The sequence below is a fragment of the Herpailurus yagouaroundi genome, unplaced genomic scaffold (genome assembly GCF_014898765.1).
Source record: "Herpailurus yagouaroundi ecotype Mexico unplaced genomic scaffold, PumYag 142, whole genome shotgun sequence".
In the NCBI taxonomy this organism is placed as follows: Eukaryota; Metazoa; Chordata; class Mammalia; order Carnivora; family Felidae; genus Herpailurus; species Herpailurus yagouaroundi.
In genome coordinates, this window is record NW_024412397.1 from 44653893 (window position 1) to 44677177 (window position 23285).

The following is a 23285-nucleotide window of genomic DNA, read 5'->3' on the forward strand; positions in this document are numbered from 1 at the left end:
ATTTCAAATATTTTTCCATGACTTTAATATAGAAAACTAAGTTGGTCTTTATTACTTCTCCAATTTCTGCATGAATAACTAAAACTTTTAATGAAATTATCATTTTTAGACAATATATGCACATTATAAAAACTTTTAAAATAATGCAGTATTAATAAGAAAGTAAAAATGATTTGTAATCTCAGTACATGGAACCAACCTTTTTCTTTTTTTTTTTTTTAACACTTTGGTGATATGCTGCAAGATTTTTTCTTTGCATAGATTCATAAATGTATTTCGTTGAAATTGGCATCGTTCTCAGAAACCCGCTTTTGTCACTCAGCAATCCTAGGATTTAGCATCTTTCCATGTCAATAAATAATTATCTATTTATGTCATCATTTTTGATTGCTTTATATTATTTTGTTGAATGAATGTAATGTAATTTTAGCTAATTGCCTATTGGTAGGTATTTAGGTAATTTGGTTTATTTTATTCTATTTTGTAACTACAAATAATGTGGCAATGAACACTTGTATGTACATTTTCCCATTATATCCTTGGAATAAATTCCTGAAATTGGAATTATTCTGATAAATATTGTGAAATTGTTCTCTAGAATGGTCGTATTATGTTGCAGTACCTACCCATTATATAGGAGATATACTTTCTCCATACCATTATCAATTCTAGGCATTTATGTATTCAATATTATTTGAAAAAAAAAAAAGATCTTAATGCTTTAAGTTGCCTAAGTTGAATATCTAATCGTAGTGAATTCCCTACTCCTGTGTTGAATTTTCTTTTGGATTGTTTACCTTTTTTCTTTTCTTTTTTTTTTTTTTTTTTTTTTTTTTACTGTTAGGAACCTCTTAACAGTAAGGGATATTAATATTTAATTTGTCACATATTTTCCCCTTTTGTTGTTTGTTTTTAAGCTTTGTTAATAATTTTTACCCTACTATAGTTCATAGTTCTTGCATTGCAAAATTGTGTTTTTCAATTTTATCATACAATCTGGTTTTAGAGATGGTTGTTAAAAACCTTCTCTACCCCAAGATGCTAATCTACCCAATTTTCTCTTTTGTATGAATGTATGTATGTATGTATGTATGTATGTATTTAGCTTCTATATTTTTAACCTCTGTCGGGTTTATTTTACTAAAAGGAGAGAGGTATATATAGAACCACTTTGTTTTTCCTTTATAGTCAATTGTCCCATGTATTGAATTAGTATTCCCAGGAATTTATCATCTACACTTAGTCTTTCAAAACTTTTTATTCCACATATGTATGTGTTTGTTTCTAGATTCTTACTTTGCATGGTAACATATTTGTTGAATTTTTACACTAAAAACTTTTTAAATTTTTTTTAATGTTTATTTTTGAGAGAGAGAGAGAGACAGAGCGGGAGTAGGGGAGGGGCAGAGAGAGAGGGAGACACAGAATCCGAAGCAGGCTCCAGGCTCTGAGCTGTCAGCACAGAGCCCATCGCGAGGCTCGAACCCACAAACTGTGGGATCATGACCTGAGTTGAAGATGGATGCTTAACTGACTGAGCCACCCAGGTGCCCCTGCACTTGTAAAAACTTTTTAAATGATTGAAGTTTTGAAAATTATTAAAATATTGGTATGTAGTAGAGCAGGACTCCCCCTGATCTAAACAGGTGAATAAGTGTATGAGAAATTTAAAATGTATTCAAAGGGCACCTGCCTGGCTCAGTCAGTGGAGCGTGCAACTCTTGATCTCAGGGTCATGAGCTCAAGCACCATGTTGGATACAGAGCATAAAAAAATAAGTCAAATGAAGGTTACTCACAAAGCGGAGGGTGGGCACCTGGCTGGTCTAGGTGATAGAGCATCCAACTCTTGATCTCGGGGTCATAAGTTTGAGCCCCACATTGGGTGCAAAAATTTAAAAAAATTAAACAACAGTGTTTTCTGCCTTGAATATTACTCAACACTCCCTTCTTCCAAAGGCCTTGATTGTTTCATCAACCAGTTCTTTTAAAATCCTTAAAGAAAAAATAAATAAATAAAATCCTTAAGGAACATATAATGCTGACACTTTTTATATTGTTTAAAGGTTTAAGAAATTAATTCTCATTAATACAGAAACTTGATAAAGATAGCACACAATAGACCAGTCTCTAATTAGACTAGTCTCAAATTTATGAATATAAATAATATCAGTACAAAACTTCTAAATAATTCTTCCTGAATGAATTCTCATTATTTGAACTCCTGTGGCTAAGGCCAGGAAATAAATATTTTCAGGTCAGTTTTGGGGCAAATTCTTCCTCTGCAGATTCTTACTGCCACCACATAATTAAGAGATACTCATAAAAAAAATAGACTCAATTATAGAATTGCAAGAATGTTTCAGTATTAAGACTCTATTAATGTAATATATTAAATAAGTGAAGGAAAAAAGGATTATTTTTATTGGTGTTGAAAGGCAATAATAAAATTTGCATTGCTTCATGTATTAAATAACTTCTAAATGAAGAAAAGGGGGATATGTTGATGCGTCTTTAACTTGAAGCCTACCCCACAGAAACCAACAGGCAACATCACCAGGAAAACCACAGAAGCATTCCAGTTAAAAAGAAACAATTCAATGGAGCACTACACAGCTATTGCAAAGAATGCAGTGGATCTCTATGTGCTGGATTAAAAGATTTTGAGGATATTCTGCCAAGAGTAGCCAAGTGACTCTATTTATTTAAAGAGAAAAAGAAATGAAATATTTAGAATACCTGTAAAACTGAGAACTCAGGCTTGGGAGAGGAACAACGGTCTTATATAATACGCAGACACTTTTAATGTTTATGAGTGACTTTACAATTAAAAAAAAAACAAACAAAAACACCCAGTGTCAAAATTCCCTACACGCACCTAATTCTTTCTAAATTCTGTTCTGTTCTCTTAATCTTTACGACCACTCTGTGCCAGTACATTGTTAATTACCCGGACTCATATGTATGGATTTAGCAAAAGGATTTGGGAACTGGACAGGACTGGCTTTTTCTGAAGCTCAATTTCTTCACCTTCAAGTACTTATCATTTCTGCCTTACTCTTTCATATATGGATTAAATGAGTTAAAATCCATACGACTCTGAGCACAATGCCTAGCAGACAGCATTTGCTGGCTTTTTACTACTATATCTATCCTAATCATATGAAGTTTGGCTAACTTAAATTTTGACGGGGAGACTAGCTTTTTTTTTCACTTTCTTGGTTCATCCTTGCTATTTTGGTAGTGCAGTCATTGTCTGTTTTGTCTTCTCACTGGAGACATAAACCTGTTAAATAGTTTTGTCTTCTAATTACTTTTGCAGTTGAGGGCACACGCAGTGGATATTAACGGGAACCAAGTGGAGAACCCCATTGACATTGTCATCAATGTTATTGATATGAACGATAACAGACCAGAGTTCTTACACCAGGTTTGGAATGGGACAGTTCCTGAGGGGTCCAAGCCCGGTAAGTTTGAAAATCATAACTCAGAGATTCAGGAAATGCAGTGTAATACAGCACTGGGGTATAAGCAAAAGGAGAAATCAGTGAGCCTTTTTAGTGTTATTTTCTTTCATGCAAAATGATTTTAGGGAAAAAAGAAGGTAACTTAGGAAAAAACCCACTGAAGAGAGAAAACACTTCCCACCTTTGAAAAAGTACACACTACAGTATTTTTGGTTCTATAGTATAGGATCTATGGGTTCTTTCATTTGGCTGTGGCTCATAAAGTCAGGGCAGGAAAAAGTGAGCACCAGAATACCAGTGGCTTTCCATTCATAAAGTACAGATTTTATCATATTAGTCGTAGCAGCACGTGAAACGCAGTCAGAGAGTCTGAAAGGTAGTTGGTATTCCTGGGACCAGGCAGTGAGGTAAAGCCAAAAGCGGAAAGGGGGCTGGAGGCAGCTGTGATCGCTGCCCTGTGGACACACTGGTTATTTACTTGTGCATGACCCGAATGTCTTCTGCAGCCTGCGCTTTTCAGCTTAGTGTCATGGAAAGTGTCCTAGCCTAGAAGCAGCGATTGCCAAAGCTTCTCGCCATTGTGAAGTGGTGTTTGACTAAGATTTTCGATTCTTGTACTGAAAACACTGTAGACTTCAGAAGAGCAAGCCTGGGGGGGGGGGGGGCCAGTTTAGTTTGAAATACTAGTGGACATGAAAATCCGTTCAGAGAGAGATGGGAAAAGGAGACAGGGTTTCTCCAACCTTCCTGAGTGATTTGGTGTTTAGAGGGACTTCATTAGCTATATTATTATTATTATTATTATTTTGATTTTGTATTAAAAAAAGCCTCAATATTTAAAATTGTGCTACGTATTATCCTTGCCGTCTATATCAATTTATACCGGTAGCTCTCATGCATATGCCCGATTTAGGCGTATAACCGAATATGCTTTTACAGGCATTTTTTTCTCGATCCAAATGCGCTTGTCTATATCCTCAGAAAGGAAGAAGAGGTGGGGGTGAGGGGAGCCACAGGGGAGGACAGGACTGTGCGGGAATTTCAACCATCTGTGGCTCCTTCTGAGTCACATTCTGGAGTAGCTTTCTTTGGTATTTTAAAATACTATAAAATCAAAGAATATTAAACGTATCCTTACTAAAACACAAGTCTTATCCACATATTCTAGAGATAAAGTTTTTTTTAACATGGGGAAAATTTTTTTTGGTTTAATCATTTATTTTTTTCCTCTGTTATTTCTAACTATTAAAAAGTACTGCTTCACAAAAATTGTCAAAAGTAAACCATTAAAGGTATATTTATTATGCATTTCATCATGAGTTTCCATTAAAGCCCCCCCCCCCCCGCCAAATAAAAGACTCAATCTTCATGAGAAGTAAAGACGCTTCATGCATATATTTCTTGTGGTTGTTCTGTAAGAATCTTGAGTTAAACTGCATTATAATCAGTATTTTGGCTCAACATCTGGGAACATATTTTTTTTAACCATTCATTTGTTCATTCAACAAATGTTTATAGGGTCTGTGCTGTGTGCTGGGCACTGTTCCAGCCCTGTGGGTAACAGCTCCGACCCTACTGGAGCTTACATTCTGGTAGGGGAGAAGAATAAAAGGAGGCAAGGAAATATGCAATGAAGTTTTTTTTTTTTTTTTAAATGATAAGGGTGTAGAGATGGCACATAGTAAGAGCGTCTTGCTTAGAGGAGCAAACTCTGAAACGAGATTTGAATAATGTGGTCAAGACTTTGTGAATTCTGGGGCAAAACTATACCAGGGAGAGGTTCTAAAGCAGAACTGGGCTTAGAGCACTGGTGAAGAAGGTAAATTAGAGATGGAAAATTTTTTACTCCAGTTCTTCTAAATTTCCCACAGAACATACCTTCCTAAATAGTAACTACTTTGCTCTCTGCTTCTAAATTACACAATTTGTGTAGCTAGTTTGAACTTATTTGGTTCTGATGCTTTGTAGATTTCCTTTCCAAAATATCTAATAGTTGAAGTCCCTGAGTTTGTTACAGTGCTCTTGTAATCTCCTAGGAAATAACGAACCACAATGCCAAACCCCTATTCAATGTACCAAAACAGTAACGCATGGAATGATTCCTTATGACCTGAGTAAATGGAGTGTGCCTCGTTGTGCACACAGCTTACTTTCAGAAAGTGACTTAGGCATTGAGGAGAATCATGCTCAGTGTGTCATTTCTGATGTTACTGTATAGCAAAAGAAAATATGACATAGGAAAAGGTATCAGTGGTCATAAAATATGTTGCATTCTGTATTATTGTTTGCACTTCATATGAATAAAGGTCTGAAGTGATCCTTTCTTTGAGTCATAGAGTGAACTTGTCTTCTAAGTTATGGAAAAAATGAATCTTTATAAATGTATACATTTTTAATAGTTTTCCTTTCAAGAATTTAAATCGTGTTTTATATTTTTTAAAGTGAGTACTGTTCTTATGGGTAGCATTTTTAATCAAGTCTAAATGATTAAATGTTTGTTTTGAAGAAGTAAAATGAAGATTGATCAAAAAGGCAAATATACCTTTGAGGTATATCTATTTAGGAGACCGAAGTGAAGGGTGACCATTCATTTTCCATGTATACTGTGTCTAGGGACATACGTGATGACAGTCACTGCTATTGATGCTGATGATCCAAACGCCCTAAACGGGATGTTGAGGTACAGAATCCTGTCCCAGGCTCCAAGCACCCCTTCGCCCAACATGTTTACAATCAACAATGAGACTGGTGATATTATCACCGTGGCAGCTGGACTTGATAGAGAAGTAAGCCAACCAAAAACTATTTGAATTTGTTTTTAATCATAAAGGTACGCGGTATCACATGCAGTTTATCTCCAGGTAATAACAAATCTACAGTATTATGCGACGTCAGTTTTTTTAAAGAACTCTTATGCTATTTTCTGCCGAACTTCACATTAGTTGAATTATGTATGCATACGGGATAAGTCATTGTTAGTCCATATAATAAATAGTGTGTAATCAACTAAGTTAATTAGATGCATCTGTATTTACCTTTTTTTTTAATTCTTGGCATTTTCTCAGTTTTCCCTCACATTCAAAGGTTTTTGTGAAGAATCATGCCCAAATAATGTGTGCATGAATTTAGGATAAATTTTAACATTAATATTTTTGAGAGGCTACACATAACATGTGTGTGGTGGAGTGTTTGTAGTCTCTGTGGATAGACTGGTTTTGTTAAAGGAGATTATCCCCTTTATTAAAACTTGCCCCTTAACTTTATGATTAACTTACCGAGCAGGTTTGAAGACTAGCAATGACATTAATTCCACTGACAAGGCTTTAAAGTTGTAAATGGAGAAAAACAGACTTCTGGCATAATTTTTGTTGGAAAGGCATAAAATGTTGACAGCAGTGAAATACCATGTAGTGTCACAGTCTGAGAGGGAATGGGTATTTCGGTTAATTCCAAATGTTCATCTCACTGTGACAGACCTCAACCCACTGTCCTCTTACACACCTCGGAGTTTTTTGTTCATGTGATTCCTTCCACCAGGAATGCCTTGCACCTTTTTTCTTGATTTGGAACCTTCCAGTTCTTCATCTTCAGTTTAAGCCCCACTTATATCCTTTCCTGAAAACTCTGCCCCTAATGAATCTTTTACACTCCTTATTCTGTTCTGCCAATTTTCTTAAGAGATTCTCAAGGTCATTATTGACCATCAGTAGTCATTGTTTGAAGAATTATCAAAGTGCTAACACATAGACATTTGTGCTTTGTAGATTTCTGGCTGAGCCAGCTTTTATAGTAATGAGACCTTAGATTATGTATGTCAAAAGGAAACATTATACTTACCATAATAAATAATATTGACAAGGATTTTAGGACTTGGTTTTTATGATGCTTCATTTGCCTTAGTAGCATTCACTTGAATTGGATCGAAGAAAACATTGCTATTGCAATTAATTATATATGCAAGATTGTGCTAGAAACACCTTACTAAAGTAGTACGAACAATCGAGATTACTTTATTCACAACTGAACTTAGCTGAGAGCCTTACTTAGGAGTTAGATGTATGCCTATTATGTTGCACCTGTTAACTTCCAGGTATCAACGATTCTTTTTCCAGGAATCTTCTGGGTTAGAAATGGTTGAAATTTAGTTTTTGCAGTAGTACTTCTGGTTCAGTGATATTTGAAACACGTATGTCTTTTCACCTCTTCCACTACTGTAGGACGTGCCATTCTTAAATGCCAGTAAACTTAGCATGGATGCATATTTTGGTATGAGAACATGGGGTATTTTTTAATATTCTCTCTTGAGTGCCAAGTTGCACACATTCTATGTAGGTATAGCTCATCCCCCCAACATAAATATTTCTCTTTCATCCACACTCTTCATTGTGAAATACAGAAATGGGTCTTCATCTTGTGTGCACACAGCAGTATTCTTACTTCATTCAGCCTGGCTGTTTCATGACAAGAAAGAGGCATCGAGAATTAAAGATAGTTTTACTAAAGCAGAACAACCAAATTGAAAAGCCAGAGAGACTGCGTTTAGTTTAGAGAATGGAAGCCTGAAGTCCTATGTCATCGTGGTTGAATTTATGTCGCAGTGGACAGAAGCAGCTATGCACCACCCCCTGATGAAATGGATGTGGAAATGGATTCGCAACGTTAGAATCATGTGTGAGCAATAGCTTCTTGACAGTGAAATTATTAAACACAACAATGAGTTACTAGGGAAAATTATGGAAAACCTTCCATTTCTGAAAGTCATTTAACAGAAAAAAAAATGTATCTATCTCAGATGGTTTATGGTAATTCTGCCTGAGGCCAGGGATAAATTACTGCGACTTCTTCAGGCCTCGTGCAGGCCTGAGATTCTTTTATATCTATTAGAATTCACAGTTTTCTTTCTGTCAAAAGTAATTTCAGTTGTCATTCTCCCAGGATATATGACACCTACAAGCGATTGAACTCCTAATCATTGAAATGCTTACTGAGATTCAGTTTTTTATTTTACTTCAATCTGTGAGTTTAGAAAAATATCCATTCTTCGGGTTTTCCAGGCCTAAAGCGGTACCTACCACATCTGCCAGGCTTCAGTGTTTTACCTCCACCTGACTTCTTTTTGCATCACTCGGTGGTGCCTATTCCTGGCATTTTCTTTTCTCCACTCCTTTCTCTTTATGGCCCATCTCGTGCCCTTCTCGGGTAGGACTACTGATGACTCACACTCTGCTTCAGGAGGTGTAAATCCTGGCACTGCCCGTTGTGGGCTATTTGACCTTCAGTGTATTAAGCTGAAACCTCAGTCCCCAGATCTGTGAACGGGCCCAATACTATGACCTCCCTTATGGGATGGCTGTACGGGTTATGTAACATGAGGTATAAAGCATGCGGCACTGTGCCCAATTCATATTAGCTATTGTTCTCCCCTGTCGCCATCGTAAATCCAGCCTCCGCGTCTACTGGGTGGGCGCTATCACTTTTACTCCTCCTCATCCTTTTCTCATGGCAAAGAAAGAATTCTACTTCTTGTTTTCCAAGCCTTCCTGTTTTCACTTGTGCTGTCAGCAACAAGTTCTCCCGTGTCCCACTGTCTTGGTCTTCCCTTCTCTACAGGTTCCTTTCTACAAACCCCACAAGTGTCTTTATAAACGTGCTGTGTGTCCCCTGGGGTAAAATGGCGCTCCATCACCCATAGGATGACATCAGAGCCCTTTAACATGGCAATCCAAACACTCCGTGACGTTGGTCTCAAAGCCTTCTTTGGGTCTAACCTCCTGGGATTCCTTGCTTTCTGCTGAGGAGCAAAGACGCCCCGGCATTCATACAGCCACATGAATTCCTTGTACAAATCTGAAGCTCTGTGTTCTTCTGTTCCCGTTGTTCCTCTGCCTGCAGATTTCCTTTCCCATCTTTGCATAGCAGGGCAATCCTCACTCTTTGAGAGTCAGTCCACAGCCCCTCCCTGGTCACCCATCGTAGTCTCTGCCTTCCCTGAGATATGCAAAGACTATGTTACATAGACAATATATCTGCCTTCTTGCTCCCAATATTTTGTGAGGCTGATGTGTTCCTCTTTACCCTGAACAGGAACCCCGAAGGAACCTTCACGTTCCAAGATTTTCTTCTTCGTTTCAGCACCATACTCCTCGAAAGGACAGTCCACATTCATGCTCAGCTCCCACTTCTTCCTCCTCTTGAAGTATGGCTTTCTGTCTGCCTACACTACCTGGATGCACCCATGTCATGCACATATTCGCATTTTCTTGGAAGGTCCTAATACAGTGGAGCAATTAATGGTACAGACTCTGGACTCCCGAGAGACCTGGGTTCAAATCTTGTCTCTGCTACTTATGGCTGGGTGTCAGTGGGCAAACTTCCTCGCCTCCCTAAGCCTTGGTTTCCTTACCTGGAAAATGAGGCTTAAAAAAAAAATCCACCTGCCTTATGGGATTACTGTGAGGACTGAATAAGATAACGCATAGTGCTTAGCAGTGTGCCTGACACATAATTAATACTCAATCTCAATAAATGTTATTTTTTTTCTCATCAAGGCCCTCAGAACAATGTCAGCATACAATAAACATTCAAAACAAAATTTTTATACTCCAGACACACCAGGCAGATGGTGCCATCAGCCCCATTTCACAGACGAAGGAACTGGGGCTTAGCATTTAAGAAGTTGAACAGGGCCACAAACCTGTACTTCTCCTCTAAGTTCTCATGACATTATTACTTAACAGTCCATCCCCTAACCCAGTGCATCCAAAGCAAGCTATCATTTCCTTCAACCTGCTATTCTTGATCAAGGTCCTATTTCATGGGAGCAGTGCCATGTCCCCAGTCTCCTCAAATCACGGTCTACTTGCCTTCCCATGCCCTCCATCCAGCCACTGATAGGTTCAGTTCTCAGGTTCCTCTCATTTTACCTCCAAAATGTCTCTTGTATTCACTCCTCCCTCCAGACTTTGAGGACTGGACTGGTTTGGATGCCCTTGCTTCACTTCTTCGTACTCTTACTACAGTTGCTTTGTACATCTGCTCCTGTGAACCATTAGTATCTGCCTCCATCACCTAACGATATCAAGGCCATCTCTGGGTTTGTTCATAATCTTTTCCAAGGAAATACATCACCAGGCATCCGGTAGACCTTCATGAAATGTCTGTCAGATTGAATGACTGAATGCTCTCACTTCCTCATTCACTTCTATCTCTCCAGCTCAGTGTTTCAAAAGTGCACAGGTACAATGATTTCAGTTGATAATGTAGGGAAGCTTCTAGAGATGACTAGAGACCACAGTCTTTAGATGTTCCTCCATCGAGTAGAGACTGCCAGAGTGCAAGGATCCTGTTGTGTTTATTTTTACAGTTATATTTATGGCAGGTGATGCTGGCTTTCCATTTACAGTACTTTTATAATAAATTAAGTTTTTTAAAAGGGAGTGAATGTCAAGATAAATGTTAAGTGACTCATGATATAGAAATATGAGGATATGGCAGCCTTGGAAAGATGGTGTATGAATCACTGTAGTTTGGGAAACTGAGCTAGTTTATACTCCCAGTATATGATTCAATGGAAAAAAAATAATAGCTACCATGTAAACAAGATGTTTTTCTCCAAACCTGGAATGATTTTTATAATGTGATACAAGGTCGAGGGTTTCTCATTCATTCACTCATCTGACCACCAAGTCAAAAGCATTTATCGCTTGCTTGCTCTGTGTCAGGCATTAGGCTGTATACCAGTGACACAAACGTTGACAAAGCAGGGCCCCTGAGGAGGGGCGTGTATGTGTGTCTACAGCCAGGAGGACAGACATACGGACCAATAGCAGCCATATAATTCTGGAAACAGTGCTAGAGGTGTGTCCCGGACCAGCCAACAGCTCTGCCTCCAGGACTTTCAGAAGTCACCTAAGGTGGCTTTTCCACTTCGTGTTTTCCAGGTTCAGGGCGAAGGGAAAGGTATTCAAGCCCAGAGTTTCTCAATGTTGGCACCCTTGATATTTTGGATCAGATAAATCTTTTCTGCGGGGCCTATCCTGTGTATCATAGGGTGTTCAGCAGCCTCCCTGGCCTCTATCCATTAGATGTCAGTAGCACTTCCCAATTGTGGCAACCAAAAATGTCCCAGGAATGGCCAGATGTCCCCTTGCGGGGGTGGGGGTGGGGGGGGAGACAAAATTACTTCAGTTGAGAACTACAATTCTAGCCTGAGGGGAATGCCAGATGCAGTGGTGTAGTGTCACAATAGACACCTGAAAGTAAATACCAACAGCTCAAGGTGTAGGGTAAGTGGATAAAAAAGTGATATAAAGCTTTGGTAAGATAGGTGAGTCGCAGGGAGAGAAGGATGGATAGATAGCGAGCAGGTGAGTTGAGATTTTACCCATCTAGAAACAGGAAGTAAGGAAACATTTTTAAGCAAAATCCCCTCAATCAGATGTGGGATTAAGGATGGGAAGTCAAATCCTTCTGAAACCTAAATGTCAGTCATTCCGAACCAGATGCCCAGGGACTAAATTAGTCAAGAAGCCCTAAATAGTTTGGTTGTCTAAAACAGGCTGTCATGTCTTCCTAACTAAATGTAAGAACATTTTACCAACCGAGCATATGAAAGTGGAGATTCTAGGGGTGCCTGGGTGGCGCAGTCGGTTAAGCATCTGACTTCAGCCAGGTCACGATCTCGCGGTCTGTGAGTTCGAGCCCCGCGTCGGGCTCTGGGCTGATGGCTCAGAGCCTGGAGCCTGTTTCCGATTCTGTGTCTCCCTCTCTCTCTGCCCCTCCCCCGTTCATGCTCTGTCTCTCTCTGTCCCAAAAATAAATAAACGTTGAAAAAAAAAAATTGAAAGTGGAGATTCTATTATTTACCAAGTTGGAATTTTTTTATTTGGAGAAACATTGTATTTTAGAAACAACAATGGTCTTTTGTAACTTAAGGATTCTAAAACGAACTTGAAGCAGTAGGAAATTTCATGTTTTAGCTACTGATCCCAATATTTCAGCTCAGTGGAAAATTGTATATATTATGTTTATATAATTTTAAAGTAGACATTATAATTTAAAGAGTAGACATTACAAAGAGTTGTATTTCCATACAGTATCTGTGTGAGATTTTTATCTTCTTTAACCAAAACCAAAATCAAAAAAAAAATTTTTTTTAATGCTCATCTGCTTCTGCAAATAGCAGTTAACAGAAATGGCATTTCAAAGTCATAACAAATTTTTATTTTCATGATTTTCAGCTGGGAAGCTGAACTGAGTGCCCTACAAAATTCTCTCACTAACCATGAGAGGATTAAGGAGAAATGACACTTTATTGGGAAAGGAAATCATTGAGAAATATTTTAGCCTACATAAACATTATGGTGAGGTGTTGTGGGTTAAGAAAAATTTAAATGGTTCAAATATCACTATGCCTCTTTTTTTTGTTTTTTATTTTAATAAGTATGGTATTTTCTTTTTTAGGAAGACAAATAAATAATTAACTGCTAGAATTTGGCATTTGGGTGGACAGAGACTTAAAAATCGAATATGTGGGCTTTGGCTTTTTCTCCTACTCACTTCTTCCTTGTGCTTCCCACTAACAACTAAATCACAAGCTACAATTTGTGTCTGTTCTAGCCAAGCTCCAGAAATCCTTTAAGAATGGCCATTCATAATGTTAGCTATATTTAGAATCAGGGAAAACTGTACTTTGCAGTGACAGTTTATTTTTGTATGAGGAAGTGAGTTTTGTTGTTCAGAGTGTTTTAACATGTATGAAATGACCTATATTTTTTATCTGTGTTAATTTCCACAGAGATTTCAAATGACTTTAGTAAATCATTTTGGTTAGGTTGTCCTAATATAAAGTATATTTGTCAGCTAGTGCTATAGACTTCTCGGTCTCAAGATATTCTCTTAGATACAGTGCAGCTTAATTTGGCTCCCCATTTAGAGGTTCAATTAGGAACTTGAAAACAGTGATATTTGGTAATAATCATGTACGTGCAGATGTATGTGCATACCATCATAGGTATGTGGGCACAATGAGTATTAGGCGGAAATGGCAATCTGTTGAGTATGCAGCTATTAAGTACCACTGTGTTTTGTAGTTATGACTAAGGACATAAACATAAACCCTTTAATTAGGTTTTAACTTCATTTAAGAATATATCTCTTCTATATAGTTGTGAACAGTATGTGCTAATGGGGAGTAGGACAAAATATTCTATCAACCCTTTTAAAATAGAGAGAACATATATGAGAATACATTAAAAGAAAGCATATGTATACCCTGTAAAATAAAATATATGTATATACGTGTGTGCATGTGTGGGCGTATATATGTATGTATGTGTATGTATATATGTACTTACACACTTTCAAGATTTTTCATTATCCTGAACTGGGTAGAAACTAACATATGAGAAGGTAAACAAACCAAATGACTGGAACGCTTGATCACAATGTTGCAAAGTTCCGAAGAGGGGAAGGTTGAGACCAAGTGGAAGTTTCAGCTTCTCTGTGAATTCACACATCTGCAATGCATCTTTTATCTTTTCCACAAATAGAGGTGAAAATATACAGTCACATCTTTCTAGACAAGAACCAGACCTGTGCTTCTCAAGTTAAAGTCAACGCTATGGGAAATTTCAAGTAATGCTAATCAGAATGAATGATGCTGTGCTTTCCGTGTGTGTAATAAAGAGCCATTTACAAAACAATTGCTATGTCTTCTTGAGGAATTAGTTTCATTTAAGGTGTTATCTTTCTGTCTTTTTAGAAAGTGCAACAGTATACGTTAATAATTCAGGCTACAGACATGGAAGGCAATCCCACATACGGCCTTTCAAACACAGCTACGGCTGTCATCACGGTGACAGATGTCAATGACAATCCTCCAGAGTTTACTGCTATGACAGTAAGTACAGACTGTCATTCACAGAACTTAGGTCTGTGGTCCATTACTGAAAAGTTTTGTCATGAATTATAAATGCGTTAAATAGAGGTGTGACTTGCTCAACCTAATTATAAATTGACCACTCGCTCAGACATTTTCTGTCACCAGGGCTTTTAAATGAGGCACCTGAGTGATTTGTTCCTTCCTAGTCTCCAAATCCACTGATGAAGTTGTTGAAACATGCTACCCGGAAGAAATGGCCTAAAAATACTTCGTGCTGTAATAACAAAATATTTACAAATACTTGGAGGTACACGAAACTGAATGGATATTACCTGACTGATTTATACAACTTTGGCAGCATACAGATACTATCTCTTGAGTAAAATGATTTCCCTCAGACAAATCCTTTTCTCCAACCCTACATGAATCACCCAGGGACTCACAAATGGACACTAATTTTAATATTAATGAAACTATAACATGATTTGGAAGAAATTTTGTCTGCTGAGAAAAGTTATAGTATTTTTAAAGTCAAACATAAATGCTGTGATTACCTGCATTACTGATTTCCTCGTTGACTGTGAGTAATAAAGATTTAATGGGGCAGTAAAATCAGGGCAGCAGGGTCATCAAGACACGCTGTCCTTCACCGGTCCGCATCGCTCGTCTAACTGAGGTTTGTTTTTCTTGTAGTTCTATGGCGAGGTCCCTGAAAACAGGGTAGATGTCATAGTAGCTAATCTAACTGTGACTGATAAAGATCAGCCCCATACGCCAGCCTGGAATGCCATGTACAGAATCAGCGGCGGGGATCCCACAGGGCGATTTGCCATTCAGACAGACCCGAACAGCAATGACGGCTTAGTCACTGTCGCCAAAGTAAGTTCCACTTGGGTCACTGATCTCTCGGACAGGTCCATAGTTTATTATTTACTCTGAGGGTTGGTTTTTTTTCCTTCTTTCAAACATCTTCAAACCTGGAATTAACATATTTTGGGGAATCACATTTGTTATTTTCTTTGTTAATTTTTAATGTTTATTTATCTTTGAGAGAGAAGGAGAGACAGAGAATGAGCAGAGGAGGGACAGAGAGAGGGGAAGACACAGAATCCAAATCAGGCTCCAGGCTCTGAGCTGTCAGCACAGAGTCCGACGCAGGGCTCGAACTCATGAACTGTGAGATCGTGACCTGAGCTGAAATCAAGAGTTGGACACTTAACTGACTGAGCCACTCAAACACCCCACATTTATTTTGTAGTTTCTGTTGAGGCTAGGTTGAGACCAACATAACTGTTCTCACATTGTCTCTAGAATATGATTGCGTTTAAATCATTTGGGGCCAGTTTTAACATTCTGAAGACGGGACTGCCCTCCACAGTGTTAACGGAGTGCGCTTAGATATGTTAGTGATGTAGCACATCCTCAAGTATTAATTGATCACCAGTCGATAGCTATTAGGAAAGAGGCCCCATGCCTATTATTCTCAAGTTCCCCTTGGAGCACTGGCTCAGAGAACAAACCAGAAAATATCACAAAATTAAAATGGGTTGTGTAGGCAGAAAGAGGGCCTACATTGCAAAAACGTTGTGAATTTGCACTGCTGTTTTTAAATGCTATATTCAAGACTTAAAGAAATTCGTTCTTCTGATCTTTAATTGTCACAAACAAAACACCCTGAGTGCTGGAAGGACGGGGCTGTTGACTGCAAGTGTAATGCATAGCTGTAATGTAAAATTAAAGTGAACATCTCTTCCTTCAAGCCCCCAGTGAAGAGATCTGTTCCCTTGTCTCTCATCCCAACTCTGTTAAGTGAACCCAGATGTGGGCCTTGTGTAGGTGCACCAAGGTGTCAGTTGCCTAGAATTTATGAGTGAGTAGAAGGGGAGTTTCCCCCCAGGAGGGGGGCATTGGAAATTTCTCTGAACACCCCAGAGCTGGGCCATGTGTTCGAATCCCAGGTCTGCTTTTGGTAGTGGTGTGAGCATGGCAAGTTGTTGAACCTCGCTAAGCCTCGGGTTCTTCATACAGAAAGCAGGGAAGATAATAGTACCTAAGTCATACCATTCTGAGGGATAAATACACTTTAATATGCATTGAAGGACAGAACTCTGCATGAAAATGTTAGGTCATGGACTTCTCATGCAGCAAATGAAACCACTCGAAAGAATTCTGTCTTACTTTCTGGCTTTTCCACTGTCTTGTTTAAAATAATTGACAATGGGAAGTTGAATTGGTGATTTTAGCGTGCTAGAAAAACAAACTATGTGTTTGAAGGTTTGAGGGAGTGGTCTAGGGTAGGAAATGGTGCCGTTTGTGCTAATAATGTGGCTTTCTCATTAGCTTCAGCTCGTAATCCTTCTTAGACCATCTATGACGGCATGAGAGCTCTCTAAGCTCATTTTTCAAATTCTTATGACACGGTTATACTTATCTGCACCTCCACTAGAAGATGATCGAGGGAAGTCAGGAGTGAAATGAAAGTCCAGTCTGATCACTTGACTCCTGGTAACTCTTCTATTGACAGTAGGATTCAATGGAACTTTGGAACTTAATGTTTACATTATGGGTTATTTGTGCATTACCTTCATCTAGAGTGTGGTTCTTAGAGCTGAGATTTTTACAGACCAGTAGAACACCTAAAATTCTTTTGAGAGACAGCCAGAGTTTTAGTTTGCTAAGTAAGGAAAAAACAAAAACAAGAAAAAAGCCCTTCCACGTACACACACTATTATTTTTCATAAGTGTGTGTGTACATGTCTGTACTTTAAAATGTTTCAAATTATGAATGATACATTTAAATAGAATTAAGTTTTTGCTTTATGAAAAAATAGGATTTTAATAGTTTCTGATTTTGGTTTTGGTTCTTTGTACTTCATCCCAGATATAAAAGCTTTCTTGGATGAGGCATGGCCTTGATACTAATGTTTGAGAATATAATCTAGACCATTGGGTTCTCACTTGACCTCAGACTATTTAGTATTTTTGATTCACAGTGCTGCTGTTAAGAATAATCAAGTTTTTAGATGTAGTTGAATAAATGCAATCAGTGCAGTAGTAATATGCATTATTTTGTGAACATAAATCTTTGAAGTACCCAAGATTTATAAATATCTTATATAAACAGGCTCAATCGTGATAAATATTTTAATCATTGACCATGCTAATGCGTGTTTTCCAGAAATTTGAGAGGAACCTATGGCGTTGCGAATGAAAAATTAATGTTTTAGAAATGGAGTCTTAAGAATAAACTGCAGAATGCAAATATTCTTATTTCCTGCAAAAATATGGTTTCCTTTTTTTTTTCCCCAGCCAATTGACTTTGAAACAAATAGGATGTTTGTCCTTACTGTTGCTGCTGAAAATCAAGTGCCATTAGCCAAGGGTATTCAGCACCCACCTCAGTCAACTGCAACCGTGTCTGTCACAGTTATTGATGTGAATGAAAACCCTTATTTTGCCCCAAATCCCAAGATCATTCGCCAAGAAGAAGGCCTTCATGCTGGTACCATGTTAACAACATTTACTGCTCAGGATCCTGATCGATATATGCAGCAAAATATTAGGTATCAAATGCTATTTGTGGCATTCTTAAAAATTTACTTTATGTTGTATGCTGTGCACAAAGTTTACTTACCATTTGAATAAAATATTTGAACTGGAACCCAAACTACTTATTACAAAATTTTTTTTTAATTCCTTGATGAAGCTTCCTCTCAGTAAATAGATCAATGAGTATATTAGATAGGAAATAGAAGAATAGATCTACTCGTGTAATTATTTAGAGAAAAAAATGTTCTCTGCCTCTTTTTTTTTGTCCACCCCCTTTTATCTTTGTATATTTCATAATCATTTAGCCTGTGCTATTATACCAAATACTGCAAAAAGTTTTCACTGTGAGTAAACAGGGGACTCTCAGAAGCTGTAACATTTATCCCTTCTGCACACGTCAGAAAAAAAAGAAAACCCATGCCAAAAACAAGATATAAGAGCTAATTATTTTTGCCTCTTACCTGTACGGTAGTTATAGGACTTATAAAACATATCTGTAAAGATTTCCAACCTCAGCACAATCTAATTTATCCTTCCTGATGAGGGAGTAGGTCGTTGGCAGAGCACAGCCCACATGACTATTATCCATTGCTGGTGATGATAATTTTTTAAATTAGCTCATATTTTATTTAACTTCTTTCAGAACTGCTGCTAACAGATAATTGCATATCTTCCACATTTCTCTATACGTTGACATCGAGATAGAGAAATAGCTAATTAATAATAGGTGTATTGAACTCCTACAACTTTTTACCTTTCAACACGCAGGGTATTTTTTCCAATCTGGATACTGGTTATCTGAGCTTGAAAATCTTACTCTCCACCCAGAATAAAAAAGGAGTTTAAGTTGATAAACCTACTGACACATATAAATCTACTTTATATAGACTCAGATGGTGGGACTTTTCTGAAGAGTGTAGTTCTGACTACAGTTTGGCCCCGTGGGGAAGGTCATGATGAGGATAGGAATGTAGGGGTGTCCCCACTATGACCTCATCAACACCATGATGAGTTGGTGTTTTGGGTGTGTTCCATGATAGAAAATTCAACTTCTATCTATAATGTCTCTTAAGTCCTATACTTTAGGGCTGCTGTTTAATTAGAAGGTATAGTTGAACTATTTTATTGGGATCATTGTTATCCATTAAACTAGACAAGAGACAAGAGTTTAACCACTGCAACAGAAATACTTTTCCATGCTAAAGCTGTATTTTCAACCAATATCTACAAAAACACAAGTTAATGGGCTGGTCGACATTTGGAATTAAACCTGTAAAGTAGGCTTTATTTCTTACGTATATTAAAATATTTACTTACTAAAGCTTTCCTTTTGTAGATACACAAAATTATCTGATCCTGCCAATTGGCTAAAAATAGATCCTGTGAATGGGCAAATAACAACAATTGCTGTTTTGGACAGAGAATCACCAAATGTGAAAAATAATATATATAATGCCACTTTCCTTGCTTCTGACAATGGTATGTAATTAAACATGGTGATTGTATTACCCTGTATGTTGTTAAATAGTGCCTCATCATGAATGCATCATCAGGAAACGAGCTTTTCTATGTCTAGAAAACTGACCTTTTTTAAGCTGAGGCCCCTACTTCTATTTTCCATTTCCGCTGGGTTTTCTCACATATTCGCTATCTTCTGTAATGAATGTTCCCAACATCGATATGTCTTGCATAGTGCCTAGTACTGTGATGACAAACGTTTGTATTTCTTCTGCCCTGCTATACAATGATGCCTCGTTGCTACAAGTTGAGGGTAGCCTCAATGCCTCCATGGCATTGTTTTTTTTTGAGGTGATCTTTTTAGACTTCTTATGGTCAATCTATTTGCCGACATCAGTTGGCCTGTCTCTAGCCTTTTTGTCTCTGTAATTCTCTGCCTCTCGTCTGCCTTGGCATAGGAAACTCTTAATTTCATGCACAAATTGAAATAAGTGAGTACAACATATTTTTGTATGTTCATTTTGGAACATATAGTCCAGCACCTTTTTTTTCCCCCTTTCTGGGTTTCTGCTGGATTCTAAATGATTGAAATTAATAGATAGCTACCTTCTTCTTCTTCTTCTTCTTTTTCTTCTTCTTCTTCGTCTTCTTCTTCTTCTTCCTTATTTTTTTAGTTATATAAGACAAAAATGACTTACATAAACCTGGTGATGGATTTGTTTTGCTTTGTTAGCTCTCAATATGACATGTGTTTAAGAGTGCAAGCTCTGAGAGTCTGCCTGGCTACCTGAGTCCAGACTCCAGGTCTACCACTTTCTAACTTTGGGATTAGCAATAAGATTTTAAATATAGTCAATTTCCTTTTTCTCTTTTTTTTTTTTATTTTTTAAGTTTATTTATTTATTTATTTATTGAGAGAGAGCACATGCGCTCTATGCAAGGGAGGGGCATCGAGAGAGGCAAAGAGAGAATCCCAGCTGTTAGCACAGAGCCCAATGTAGGGCTTGATCCCACGAACTGTGAGATCATGACCTGAGCCGAAATCAAAAGTCAGGTGCCTAACCAATTGAGCCACCCAGGTATCCCTCCTTTTTCTCTTAAATAGGGATAATGGTAGCAGCATCTAACTACTACTAGTGTATGGAAGAATATAAAGTGGCTTGTACCCGTAAAGTCTTTAAAACAGTGCCTGACCTTGTTGGGATGAGCACTGGATGTTGTATGTAAGCCAATCTGAACAATAAATTATATTCATAAAAGATAATAATAATAATAAATAAAACTGCCTGACATAAACACTCAAGTAAATATTTCCGTTACATGTTAATAGTTTTAAAACTGAATCATAACCATATTTTAAAATCATTTAAAATATAAGGGGCGCCTGGGTGGCGCAGTCGGTTAAGCGTCCGACTTCAGCCAGGTCACGATCTCGCGGTCCGTGAGTTCGAGCCCCGCATCAGGCTCTGGGCTGATGGCTCGGAGCCTGGAGCCTGTTTCCGATTCTGTGTCTCCCTCTCTCTCTGCCCCTCCCCCATTCATGCTCTGTCTCTCTCTGTCCCAAAAATAAATAAAAAAACGTTGAAAAAAAAATTTAAAATATGTGTGCTATACTGTGAATGCGAGCATCTCATAAAACTAAAAGGCTTCAATTTGGTGGTCAAGAAGCACAGTTTGAAAAATGTTACCCATCAACACTTCTGATAAGAACAGTTTTGATGGACCATTCTGGATCTTACATAATAAGATTCAATGAGATTGGTATCTATCATAAATCCACATGGTGACAAGCTCAAAGCAATATTTCTTATCGTTTCTAATATCAGACCTACTGTTCACATATTTGGAGTTGAAACGTAGTAGGGACAGCTTTTGCCACTGCACATCAGAGCTCGGCCTTAGTGTCTGTTTTATGGTCTCACTGCACGTAAGGGGTAGCTTCCCTCCATGAGGGAACTTAAAGCGATATATCTTGCACTATTATGTTGAGATTTAAAGGGCTATAAAATTATATGTATGAATGTTAGTTGTGAGTTACAACAAGATTTGTCATTCACCAAGGTGGATTTTTCTAATTGAAAGGGTGTTTGGGATGCTAGAGAAGTAGTTGGTTGCATCTCTGTGTAGTTCTGATGCTTTGCAAATGCACTTGACTCTAAATCAAGGCTGGATGTGGAGCCCCAGGTCCACTCCTTAATGACTGGGCAAGGTTTTATACTCTCTGTGCCTTGGTTTCATTACTGAGAAGTTGTTTTTTCGTCTTGCCTATTCTATAAAGTTGTTATGAGAGTCAAATAATATTACACGTGATAATGAGTGTGAAAGGTCTTCAAACCGTGGAGTATCCCAGAGCTCCTGGTGCTATGGTCATTATTAGAATATTGTCCACAGCCCCCGTGTCCCCCCACCTCTGTTCTCCCTGCTTTCAGCACCATCTATAGCCTCAGACATGTCCATAGAGATTTCTCCTTGCCTCTTCCTCAGCATGTATGTGTGCACCTTCCTAATTGCATGTTCTTGGCTGGGTCACTTAAACCTCTGGGTGTCTGAATTATAATCTTAACATTTTTTTATATTTCTATTTTACTATATTTAATGTCTATTATGTAATTACACTAAAAACAATAATTATGTCACTATATATAATAATATAACATCATAAATACGTATAATCTAATCTCACAGAGGCTAAATTATCACAAAACGTAGTAGAGAAATCTTTAGGGTGGGTTTAGGGTCAGGCAGACCCATCTTTAGTAGCAACCGCAGCCCTTAAAGGAGTGTGTGACCATGAGCAGTTGACACAGTCTTGGGTTCCCAATCCGTTCAAATGTACTTCACAGGATTACAATGAAATAATGTATATAGAACAGCCTAACACTTGGTCAGGCAGGTAGTTGGTTGATCAATAAGTACCATTTCTCTTCTCCATGGCATTTCTTCCCAAGATGAGGTCTATGGGTCTGTGTTTCCTGTAGATTAAATATTTCATGTCTGTGTTGAAGCTTTAAAGGAAATCTCATGCTCTTTCATGCGTATGTCTTAGTCCTCCATCAAGAGTAGGGTCCAGAAGATCATGAGCCCCATGTTCTGCTTCTCTTGTGTTCCCCACAGCGCCTAGAGGAGCGTGGTAGACAAAAGGCCCAGAGTAAGGGACAGCGACAGCAGAGCAGGTGTAGAAGCACACTCTGCAGGGGTGCCATGCATTGTCACAGGGCTCAGTCCTGCACCCCAACAGTGGCAGCTCCGGGTCATGCTAGGAAGGAAGCAAGAAGTGGCCTTGTTGGAAAAACAGTGTGCCAGAGGCTGTGGCTACTAGATTTTTCCAAGGTTATACAACAGTAAGGGCAAGCAGGCTAGAAACTTGGAGGATTCCACCGTAATGGAGACTCGTGGGAAAGAATTGCTCAGTATTGGTTTGTGATTTTTCTCCTTTTAAGGAATCCCCCCTATGAGCGGAACGGGAACCCTGCAGATCTATTTACTTGATATTAATGACAATGCCCCTCAAGTGTTACCTCAAGAGGCAGAGACTTGCGAAACTCCAGACCCCAATTCAATTAACATCACAGCACTTGATTATGACATCGATCCAAATGCTGGACCATTTGCTTTTGATCTTCCTTTGTCTCCAGTGACTATTAAGAGAAATTGGACCATCACTCGGCTTAATGGTAAGAACAGGTTAATTATTTGACTATATGTGCAGTTGAGAGGTTTTGAAGCCTGATATGAAAAGTTAATTTTAGGTGCCTTATAATCTTCTCATTAAATATATTTTAAAAGCTACTTAAAGTTAAATAAGATATTAAAAGCTTCCACAGCTTTAAAAAAACCTTCATAATGCAGCATAGTTGTATTGCTCACTATATGCTGTTACGTAGTACATGCAGTTCTGGAATATTCTGCGTATTTTTATCGTATTATGTA

The 23285-nt window shown here is 38.1% G+C and overlaps 1 protein-coding gene across 1 annotated transcript in view; it reads left to right on the forward strand.

Moving 5' to 3' along the window:
- The window catches only part of CDH2 (cadherin 2), a 215187-nt gene that overhangs the window by 156185 nt on the left and 35717 nt on the right, over positions 1-23285 (forward strand). The window contains exons 6-12 of the mRNA XM_040479173.1: positions 3322-3466; positions 6080-6252; positions 14229-14366; positions 15042-15227; positions 17658-17911; positions 19234-19376; positions 22796-23029. Coding sequence (XP_040335107.1) covers positions 3322-3466; positions 6080-6252; positions 14229-14366; positions 15042-15227; positions 17658-17911; positions 19234-19376; positions 22796-23029 — 1273 coding nt within the window. The remainder of the gene's footprint in view (positions 1-3321; positions 3467-6079; positions 6253-14228; positions 14367-15041; positions 15228-17657; positions 17912-19233; positions 19377-22795; positions 23030-23285) is intronic.